This window comes from Primulina eburnea, chromosome 13 (assembly GCF_022965805.1).
Source record: "Primulina eburnea isolate SZY01 chromosome 13, ASM2296580v1, whole genome shotgun sequence".
Classification (NCBI taxonomy): Eukaryota; Viridiplantae; Streptophyta; class Magnoliopsida; order Lamiales; family Gesneriaceae; genus Primulina; species Primulina eburnea.
Window position 1 is genome coordinate 6,148,734 of NC_133113.1, and position 11,215 is coordinate 6,159,948.

General features: G+C 37.1%; 2 protein-coding genes across 3 annotated transcripts; both read left to right on the forward strand.

Annotated features, from left to right (window-relative positions):
- The first annotated feature begins 387 nt into the window (after positions 1–387).
- LOC140809647 (uncharacterized) lies at positions 388–6,888 on the forward strand. Of its 2 annotated transcripts, none has more exons than XM_073167346.1 (16): positions 388–880; positions 1,727–1,846; positions 2,040–2,099; positions 2,698–2,751; positions 2,843–2,944; positions 3,450–3,533; positions 3,642–3,757; positions 3,847–3,948; positions 4,260–4,376; positions 4,604–4,669; positions 4,819–4,885; positions 5,307–5,360; positions 5,436–5,528; positions 6,002–6,064; positions 6,274–6,312; positions 6,387–6,888. In XM_073167346.1, the coding sequence occupies exons 1-16, from the start codon at positions 863–865 to the stop codon at positions 6,489–6,491; spliced, it is 1,260 nt and encodes a 419-aa protein (XP_073023447.1). In that variant the 5' UTR covers positions 388–862; the 3' UTR covers positions 6,492–6,888. The 2 variants fall into 2 exon arrangements, with proteins under 2 accessions (XP_073023447.1, XP_073023446.1); XM_073167345.1 differs by lacking the exon at positions 388–880 and adding an exon at positions 899–1,591.
- A 1,304-nt stretch (positions 6,889–8,192) lies between these two features.
- LOC140809157 (pentatricopeptide repeat-containing protein At1g10270-like) lies at positions 8,193–10,743 on the forward strand. The gene has a single exon (XM_073166650.1). The coding sequence runs from the start codon at positions 8,253–8,255 to the stop codon at positions 10,485–10,487; it is 2,235 nt and encodes a 744-aa protein (XP_073022751.1). The 5' UTR covers positions 8,193–8,252; the 3' UTR covers positions 10,488–10,743.
- Positions 10,744–11,215: the final 472 nt, after the last annotated feature.

Here is an 11,215-nt window from a genome sequence, read left to right on the forward strand (position 1 = left end):
TTTATAAAAAATGTTTTTTTCCTGTCAAAATATTATTTTTGATGACAAATGTGAATTAGGTGGACTCGTCTTAGAAATATATGTCTATGAGATCGTTTCACGAGTTAGTCTATATTACACCGTGAGTGTTTTTTCCCCGATTCCAATATAATTAAATCATGTGAATCTCTCGTATTTTCATAAAAATTGATATATATATTGATGTTCCAAACATTCCAATTATAATATGGAATAATCCTCAATTCACACACATATTAATTGTTTTTTTTTAATGTGAAGCAAAAACTCATTTTTTTTTATGAGATTAATCCAAAAGTCAACTTTTTCAGTGTTATAAATAACTGATGTATGTGATGATGAGAGAATCGTGTAGACAAAAATGAGATATGTAGGACCTGTTTCGGAACATGCCATGATTCTATAACCCACGGCTGTAAACGGGTCCCACGATGCCACGTGGCACTATCCCAGCAGCCGGCTTTTGGAACCATCACGACAGGCGCGCACGAATCCGAACACGACAACCCACTCCACCTTGTATCTCGGCGGCGTACAAAACTATACTCTATACTTATATGGCTCTGTATCTATGGCCCGTCCCCCTTCGATGGTAGTGGAAAGAGACGTTTTCGAGGAGGTGGAAGAGGTGGAGGAACTTTGAAAGAGACTTTTATAGCTTTCTTTCTGTGGGTTCTTTCTTTATATTCGTTGCTTTTTAAGGGTGGGTTATTTTATTCGGGTTTCTTGTGATTGATTCAAAAGTTATATCCAAAAAGGAAGAAAAGGCGGGCCCGTTTCCTTTTGGATTCAGGGATTTTCTGCTCGTTATTCGGATGGTTCTGGAGCTTTTTCACAAGTTATTATGAACTCAATCACTTCTGTAATTACCTCTCTCTCTCTCTGTGTTATATGTGGTTGTGTGTGTGTATCAGTTGTCTGCTAAATTTTGTTGGACGGGTGATGTTATGATGATGATTGTGTGTAAAATTACGATTTTTATGATAATTTTAAAATGTCTATATATGGTTTGCCAGGTGACTTTTAGATTATCTTTTCTGAATAACCATTTAAAAGAAGGTGAAAAATTATAGTGACAAATAATCGTTTAAATTTAAGCAACGTTAAAGCAAGCTGTTTCTTCACTATACTAGTTTTCAAGGGATGTACGCTCGGGGCTGTGTTTTTATGTTCTACACCTCCATAATTCACCTTTTATGAATGATTTGGAGAATAAGATTTAAGTCTGCAAATTTTGAGTATCATTAGTTTGCTTTAGTTGCATATATCGGAAAATGAAGAGAAGATCATCTGATTTAAATCATATTTGTTGTTGAAACAGTAGTAACTTGATTTTTGACCATTCGACAATTTATATTGCACTAACTGTTCTGAGGTTAGACTTTTCTTGAATGTATTTGATTAAGCTGCCATAAGTTTGCTCCATGAAATCGAGTTCACCTCGCCTTCGCCTTTTTGTTTGTTGCAATTAACATGGACTATGCTTATTGCGGCCTTTTTTTCTCTTCCCGTTCTTCTCTCCTCTGTGACAATTACGGGAGTTTTTGCAACAGCTATCATTATACTTAAGAGGGTTGGTTGATCTGATATTGCTGAATTGTTGGATTTTAATTTGGAGTAATAATATGTGTGTTTTTACTGTGGGGCAGTGTTATATAAATTTTATTTCCTGTATTTATCTTACCGACCAAGTTTTTTACATTTTCAGGCTTCCCTATTTGCAGATCCTAGAAGCAGATCATGTCTCCAGAGTCTCTTTGTCACTGCTTCTCTTGTTTGTGGAGTTTTCTTCATCGGAAGTGCATTGTTGGGGGCAGAAACTTTCAGGGTATTTGATAATTCTATGAAGATTTCAACCCATTTACTTATTTAAGTTGTTAGTTTTTTGTGGTTGAACTTATTGCTGAGTATGAATAAAATAACTACTATATGTAGTTTTATATGTTTGGCTTTACTGGTGACTGTACAATCCTTTTTAAGTCATTAGTTTTATTGCTATAATGTGGTGTTTGTCAATGCAGTCATCCCCTGGATTTGCCGCAAACGGAACACTGAAATACACAGACTCTGAAAATTGTGAGGTATGTTTTTATGTGATTACTATTTTGCCGCACCCTAGACTATGAGGGGGATAGATCTTTTTATTAACTTTCAGTTTATTTCTAATTGGAAATTAGCTTATTTGGAAAAGTCCTTGATATTTTCTAGAAAAAATGTGAAAATTTGACCAAGAAATTATATTGGGTATATTATAGTCATAAGACAAATAAACAGATGTGAATACACCAGAGTAGCATTTTAAATTCACTGCTGGAAACTTTAGCTCATAAATAAAACCATTTAGAATGGATACATTCGTTCCGTTAATTGGCGCTCAATGCTTAATAAGCTTGGAACTGGGAGAGTTTCCCAGCTAATGTTTGATATGTGCCTTATGTGGAAATTATGGACAGAGTAGATTTTGAAAAATGATGTCCATGGGAACGAAAAACAATTAAAGTACTAGAGCTGGTTACATTACAGTAAAGTGAAAGGCTTTTATATTCTGGTTTCAGTAACTTTGATAAATATGCCTGTCTACTTGAGCTAAATTTTTGAAGAAGCGTGAAAATTAGTAAACTTCATTTCTTTCATGAAATATTTGTCTCATTGAAAAGAAGAAGATCCCTGTGTTTGTAGGTACCCTCAACGGAGAACAAGACAACTGAGAATACAATCCTCGAAAAATGCAAGGTCTTCACACTTACTTTTTTGTCAAGTTTTGCTTGAACGAATTTTACAACAGTTACTGCCTCTAACCCAAAGACTTTGTTTATGTTTTTAGGCAAAATGCAGGCCTTTGGGTAGTGAAACTTTGCCAGAAGGAATTGTTTCCTCCACTTCAAACTTGGAAACTCACCCACTGTGGGGCCCTGTTTCAGATGATGTATGTATCGATAATAATACAATTTCATTTACTTTGACAAGGTGGTGATATTTTGTAATACCTTTCATATAATTGTTGAGGCTATTTTTAAGAGGTACTACTCTGTATTTCTATGTGATTTCACTTTTGGTTATTATTAAATTTCCGACATATTAACTAAAAGAACATAACGTATGCCTTCTGAGTGGGATGGCCAGTGAGGAAAACTTTGTTATCTGCAATGTAATGAAGAAGTTCTTGGAACAATTGACAAGGTTTGGAGTGAACTTTCTGTTCTTCTGGGATATTCTGAGGGTTCACCGAGTGTTTGGACCAGTAAATTACTATCTTATGTAGCATTATACAAGCTCAATGAAAGTAATGAACAATATGTCATGAATATTTTAGGTCAAATATCTTTGTGCGTCCATGTGTAAAATGGCTACTAAGTTGCATAATACTTCTTGCGATGTTTCTTTCTAGTTGTCGTATTTTTTATTTACTATACGCGGTATATTTGAATCAGACCAAGCCTACACCTACAAGAAGTTTGTTGGCCATTGCAGTTGGGATAAAGCAAAAGCATTTAGTAAACCAAATTGTTAAAAAGGTATTTGTTTGAATTTCTTTGTTGGTTCCTTCTTATGAAGTTTCATCTCACATTCACTTCTTCATGTATGATATGTACGGTCGATGCACTGTAATGAATTCACCGCAGTTTCTGGAAAATAATTTTGTGGTGATACTTTTTCACTATGATGGGATTGTTGACGAATGGAATGAGGAATGGGGTGGTCGAGTCCTTCATGTCTCTGCCATGAATCAAACAAAATGGTATGATTATTGAATAAAGTCCGCATTGATACAATTGTGTTTTGCTTTTCCTCTCTGAACATGTCTGAGATTTTTGCTCATGGGCGTAGGTGGTTCGCCAAGCGTTTTCTGCATCCAGATATTGTCGCTGAATATGAATATATATTTTTGTGGGATGAGGACCTGGGAGTCGAAAACTTTCATCCGGGAAGGTGCATTTAGGTTCCAAATTCATTCTTATGTTCTGTTTCAACCGCGATCATTTTTATAGGTTTGAGTTAAATGAAGTGCCTTCTCATCCACAGAAAAAATCATAAAATGAAAAAAACAAGGCAGTACTTCATTTTGGAAGGAAAATATTCGAGATAGATTTTGGATGTTTTCCTGCAGTTCTATTTCACCCAGTGGATATTGGCTTATATGGTGTTTGAGAGCAATTATGCGACTTGAAAATTACAGTTAGTGAAATTATTTTTCGCAATGAAATAATAATAATTTTCACGATGTTTTGCTTATTATATAGGTATATATCTATCATCAAGGAGGAAGGACTTGAAATTTCACAGCCTGCTCTTGATCCTCGTAAATCTGAGGTGCATCATCACATTACCGCACGCAGGAGGGATTCAAAGGTTCACAGGTTAGAAAAGGTCTTGTATTGTATGTTTTGCTCGAAAAAATAGGGATTCGCCATGTTACCTAATCTTCAACCTAGTGGAAGATTCTTGCATAATTGTGTTTTAATTCATGAACATTCATGCTTTAGAAAACTCTGCCATAAAGAAATCAGTAGTTGAAATTCAAATTCTTCTGCCCACCACTGACTTATACACCCTTTCTAAGCCCATTTATCCATTGCATGAATAGGAGATACTACAAGTTTGCAGGCGGTGGAAAATGTTATAATAACAGTACAGCTCCCCCTTGTGTCGGGTAAGCACTACATTTATTTCTCATTTTTCACAATCTCAAAATAACACTTCTATAGCAGTTTTAAATATCTGGCATAAACATTAGCAGTAGACTTTCTTGTATAAGAAAACAGCTGCATGTGTTTTACCATCTTAATTCATGTGGTGCAGTTGGGTGGAAATGATGGCTCCTGTAATCTCAAGAGCAGCCTGGCGTTGTGCTTGGTATATGATCCAGGTTAGTACAATATTTGCTCCATTCAGTTATCAGGAGTTTCTTGACGGACCTTAATGTATGCGAAATTACTTCTTACTTTGACATTCCACGGGATGTTATATTATATTTAAGCATTGTATTTGTTCTATTATCGCCAAGGAAGAAGTTTCCGCCGAGGTTTATGATACTAAAATACTTGGTAAAAAAACAAAATGAGAACAGATACTACACATCATAAAGAATCACCCAATAAAAGAAAGTAATATTTGAATTCTATGTGATTCTGTCGATAAAAACGCAAATTTCCTGTAAATCACCAGGGACTAAAATATTACGGTGTTTCAAACCTTTGTATGTACTTTGCTTGCTTCCATGAAGTTAATATATTAGTGTTTAAGTTCATAAATGTCTATATACTTCTAATATAGCCATATCGCCACAGAATGACTTGATCCATGCCTGGGGCCTCGATATGAAGCTTGGTTATTGTGCTCAGGCAAGTGTTTCTTTTTTAATATGGTTTCTGTCTAGTCGCTTTCTTGTATACTGAATAACATCTTGTTCCATACAGGGTGATCGCACAGTTAAAGTTGGTGTGGTTGATAAAGAGTATATAATTCATTTTGGTCTTCCTACACTCGGTGGTCTTTCTGATAAAAATAAGGTAGACATCTATTGCCTCTTTTCTTGTCATAAGAACCTAAATATGCAACTTTCATTGCAAAAATACTTGCTCAGTAGGAAGAATTTGGAGTGGGTGCATCAGGCAGCTTTTCTCAACCCCACGCAAACAGATATAAATTGAAATTTTATGTATGTTAGTCCTAAAGCCATTATTTTCACCGCTCAATCTCCAACGGGGTCGCTCCTCTCCCAAGTTTTTCTGGTTTTCCTTTGAGAAGAACAGGATGTACATATTAAATGGCTCGGTTTTTGTTCTGGCTTCTCATTGATCCTACACAGGACTTAAGGAAAATACCTTTTACCGCTCTTGATGTGCTTACAAACACAAAATTCATAAATGTAACCTTGGTTTCTTTTCAACCCAAATCCTACTTCCTTTTCCTTCTATATGCATTTCTTTGGGGCTATTGCTGTTATATATCTTTCAATTAGTATTTCTGGTTCTTAATGCAGACGAGTACGGAGTTGTACAATCAATCTTCACCGTCCAAGAACTTGTCTGATACAGGATCAGTGGTATGATTTCTTGATGCAAATCGTGCTCCCACCTTCTCTCTTGTGATCAAAATAAACATACATTTGTTAAATCGTACACAAATACAAAGATGTACAATCAATCTTCGCCTTCAAAGAACTTGTCCGATTCAAAATCACTGCTATGATTTCTTTATGGAAACTGTATCTTCATCTGATCAAAATAAACATATTTCTGTTGTAAAATTCAGGCAAGTTCAGTAAAGGACAACATTGATAACAGATACGCTGTAAGTTCAGTGAGACGTTTTAGTTCCATCCCAACCTATCTTTTCAAGCTAGTGATTCACTCACATATGTGCAGGTGAGGCTAAGATCCTATCGCGAAATGAGGACTTTCAGGACTAGATGGGATAATGCGGTAAAGGAAGACGCGTGTTGGATCAACCCCTTTGAACAACACAAATAAACCGAAAATTGTTCGATGAATGTGCCATAAACAACAGATACGCGATTCGTGTACAGAAAGATAATGGATATATCTGCAAAAAACTGTACATATTACAATTTGCACAGATTGTTTTTAAATTCTTCTCTTGTACAGGAATCAATATTTCAGATTTTCCACCAAGGCATGGTTGGGAATGAACTGAGCGGTGATTGGATTGTCCAAATCCGTTTGTTCCTTGCTTTTTTTGTGCACATTCTGTCTCATGACAAGAACTTGAGTCCGGCTTTTGGTGTAAACAACTTGTACAGTGTTATAAGCTGGTGGAAATTAGTGGACATTATTTTTTTATCATGCATATTGTGATAAAGTTGTATGATTTCATATAACAAAATAAACACTTTCTTCAATTGTCGTAGGAGAGTCTCATTGATATATTTTATCAGTAAATTATGCACAAACGTTGTGTATGTAAAATCATAATCTTAATGTGATTTGAAAGGGTAATATTGAAAATAAGTTGTAATGACAATATTGAGAAAAAGTTTTGGTGTAAGAACAATTTTGAAAACAAAAAATAGTATCTTCTGAATGACAGATTTTTCTAGTATAAATGATGAAATGTGTCGTCATCTTATAGGTACTATCTCAAGAATTGAGTCGAATAGATCTAAGAAATGATCGATGTTGAAAAGATATTAGTCAAATGATCCTATGTTAACTCCCGAATTGGTAAACTCAAAACCATTTAAAAAGAGGATCAAGTCTCATTTCTTTTCCCTATGACATAACTCTCTGGCCTAAAATAATTCATTAATTCATAGCTCATTTGTTGATTGTTCTCAGTGGTTTTCTTAGTCAAATCAGGTCAAAATAACCGTAAGAAAGTGGGTTCAAAACTTTCATCCTCATGTTGATGGTAATGAGAGGTGACAGCTGAAAAATCCGAATGAATACTAAATATAAGGAATTTGATGATTTGTTGTCAGATATGACAGAAAAGTTTGATATTTCCGTCGATCTTGTCACTGGTTGTGTAGTCTTATCTGATGGAAAGAATAAGTGCGAAGACATGAAAACAAATAAAATCTGTTGGAAGAAAATAACTGTTAAGTTTGTTCATGAACAAGTAAGAAGCATATAAACTAAAGAAAGTGATGATATGGATGTCAACTTTTGAGATGACTAAACGCATTAGATATCTGCACATGAAAGCATATGTTAAGGGTCAGATAATGGTTCAACCATGAATATTTTAAGTCGTTGAAAGTGTTTAAAAACTAAAAGAAAAATGAAGAGAACCTTATGCCAATAGAAATGTCAGTTATTATCAAAATCATTGATGTGTTTCAGCAGATGTTAAAATCATTGGAAGTAAGTTTTCTTTTATAACAATTTTTGGATAAAAAGCAATCGAGTAGGTCTTTTGTGAACGGTCTCGTGAATCTTTATTTGTGAGACGGTCAATCCTACCGATATTCACAATAAAAAATAATACTCTTAATATAAAAAATAATATTTTTTCGTGAATGACTCAAATAAGAGAACTGTCTCACAAAATATGACACGTGATATCGTCTCACACAAATTTTTGTGAAAACGATTATTATATCTGATTTTAATTTTGAAACTAGAGGTTTATATCGTGGTTATTGTATAATAATATTTTTAAAAAAAAGTTAAGTGGGCCCTGCAACATCTGAATTCTCATACACAATTCACCCCAAATTAGGGTTTAAGGCTTCGGACTTTTCAGGGTTTCTTCGTGTTCATTTCAGAATCATGGCCAGTCGCCTCCTCCACGTGCTCCGCCGCTCTACCCGTCGCTACTCCACCTCCACTGCTCCTTTTCCTTACCAAGCTGCCGGCGCTTCCAATCCCCATAACCACGACCCCATAAACTCCGATTACCCGAATAGCAATCACTTCCACTCTCCCCCGCCGGACACATCTCAATATAATCCGTACCCTAATCCTCAGTATCAACCGGCACCTCAATATAATCCATACCCGAATCCTCAATCCCACCCCCCTCCCTTTCAGTACAATCCTAATCAGCAATTCCAACCTTCCGCCCCAGATTCGCCAAATTTTCAGCATAGTGCCCAATTTTCCAACAATTTTCAATCGACAATTTCGAGTTCTAATCCTCCCGTCAATCCTGCATCCTCCTCCGCACCGTCTTCTGTTCCTGTGCGATCATATGGATTCTCATCCGCCGAGGAGGCGGCGGCAGAGCGCCGGCGCCGCAAGCGCCGCCTTAGAATCGAGCCTCCTCTGTATGCCCTTCGCCCCAACCCCGCCTACGCCCCACCCAACGCCAACGATCCTGACAAGCCTAAGCTACCGGATTCCACATATGCTCTGGTGGGGAATCGTCTCAATCTTCACAATCGGGTCCAGTCTCTGATTCGTGCTGGTGACCTTGACTCAGCTTCCTATATTGTCCGCCAGTCTGTTTTCCAATCGATCCGCCCAACTGTCTTCACTTGCAATGCCATCATTGCGGCCATGTACCGTGCCAAGCGGTACAGTGATGCGAAAGCTTTGTTTCAATATTTTTTTCGACAGTTTAATATCATACCAAATATTGTTTCATATAATAATCTAATTGTATCACATTGTGAGTCGAATGAGGTTGATGAAGCATTGAAAGTTTATGAGTACATTATAGAGAATGCACCGTACAGCCCGTCGGCAGTAACTTATCGCCACCTCACGAAGGGGCTTATTGACACGGATCGCATACATGATGCAGTCAGTTTGCTTCGTGAGATGTTGAATAAGGGTCATGGCGCAGATTCTTTGGTTTATAATAATGTAATTCTTGGTTTCTTGAATTTGGGCAATTTAGAGAAGGCTAATGAGTTGTTTGATGAGTTGAAGGAACGGTGCACGGTTTACGATGGGGTCGTGAATGCAACTTTCATGGATTGGTTTTTCAACCAGGGGAAGCCGAAAGAGGCGATGGAGTCGTATAGGGATTTGATGGGTCGAAACTACAGGATGGTGCCTGCCACTAGGAATGTGCTTTTGGAGACGCTGTTGAGGCATGGGAAACATAAAGAAGCTTGGGATTTGTTCAATGACATGTTGGATGATCACACGCCACCAACTTTCCAGGCGGTAAATTCTGACACTTTCAATATGATGGTCAATGAGTGCTTAAAGGAAGGGAAGGTTGAGGAGGCAATGGAGGTTTTCAAAAGATCGGGGAAGGGAGTCAAGTCGAAGCCTTTCCAGATGGATGTGGCAGGTTTTAATAATATGATTTTAAGAATGTGTGAGCTTGAAATGATGGATGAAGCAGAGCAATACTATAAGCAGTTATGTGACAAGTCATTGTCTCCGGATGTTAACACATATAGAATTTTGATTGACGCGTATATTAAGGTGGATAGGGCAGATAATATGCTAGAGAAGTACTCAAAGATGGTTGAGTTAGGATTGAGGGTTATTCCACAATATGCCAATAAGTGGTTCGGTTTCTTGATTGAGAAGGGAAAGTCTTCTGATTGTATACCTATTTTGTCTAAAATGGCTGATAGAGAACCAAAACCAGATGTAACCACCTACGATATAGTGATAAGGGGGCTAGTTGAGGTAGGTAATTATGAGGCCACCATCAATGTGCTCAGAGAAATGACTAACCATGGTGTTGGCACTTCCGCGTCGCTTAAAGACTTTGTATTGGATGGTTTTGAGGAACAAGGCCGCCGGGTTGAGATTGAGAATATTTTGAACAGCCACTTGAGTCATTTCTCACCTCAGAGGCCCTTCCAAGGGACACAAGGTCCTGCAAGAATGGCTTGGTCACCTCAAACAGCTGAACAGGGAGCAAGAAATCCTGCTTTGCCATGGCAGACAGCATCTCCTCCCCAGACGATGACTTCTGATAATAATTATACTGAAAAGAGAGCGTATCAACCTCAAATAACTGAACAGATGGTACATCCACAGCCCATGCCTGGCCAGGAGGCTGAACCCATGCGTATGGCAGGACAATATGGCCCATAATTTATTGGTGGGATGATTATGGTTCAATTTGATTGTTATGAAGCACTGAAAAGGACTTACTGGTTTACAGTATGAGAAGTTTTTGTAATGATCGATCTAAATACGTTCATAAGAGCTTGTTAGTAGCTTGATGGCCATAAGTTTTTGGTGGTAGCTATTTGTTCGATAGCAAAATGTGCACTGTGTATCAGACTTGATGCATTTATCATTTGTACAACTTTAACCTTTATCCCATTTATTATCTGTGATTCAAATATTCTTGGTTGCATATAATTTAGAATATTATGAAATGACTTGCTTTAGTGTTTGAATTTGAAAATTTGATGTTTTTTTATGCACCAGTTGGGAAGAACACTAAATTTTGGGAGTTCACCGTGGATCTGCATGACATAATTAAGTGTATATTTTGATTTGCTTCTGCTTGTGAATAAATAGTTTCTTGTTTACATATAGAGAACGTTTATGGGATTGGGGGACTGCTTGTCAAAACACAATGGTGCCTTGATTTTGTCATGCCCCTAGTTCGCACTGAAATGGTTTGATGGTTTGTCCAAGTCGAACGCAGAGTTGTCCACTTGTATCAGCTATATTCCGAACAATGAGTGAGTAGAACCAAAAACATCTTTATGTGAGAATATTCTAGAAACTCATGGGATCATCGTTCTAAAAGACTAAACGGCGGTGTCTAGGCGTTGGTCGTCACCAATCACCTCGATGGTTTTTGGGAG

Excerpts from the sequence above, each read along its gene's own strand:
- LOC140809647 (XM_073167345.1), top strand. The coding sequence starts at position 1,499 with ATGCTTATTGCGGCCTTTTTTTCTCTTCCCGTTCTTCTCTCCTCTGTG. Across the intron at positions 2,945-3,449 it reads GGGGCCCTGTTTCAGATGAT|ACCAAGCCTACACCTACAAG; the intron begins GTATGTATCGAT and ends TATTTGAATCAG. Across the intron at positions 5,361-5,435 it reads AGCTTGGTTATTGTGCTCAG|GGTGATCGCACAGTTAAAGT; the intron begins GCAAGTGTTTCT and ends TGTTCCATACAG.
- LOC140809157 (XM_073166650.1), top strand. The coding sequence starts at position 8,253 with ATGGCCAGTCGCCTCCTCCACGTGCTCCGCCGCTCTACCCGTCGCTAC.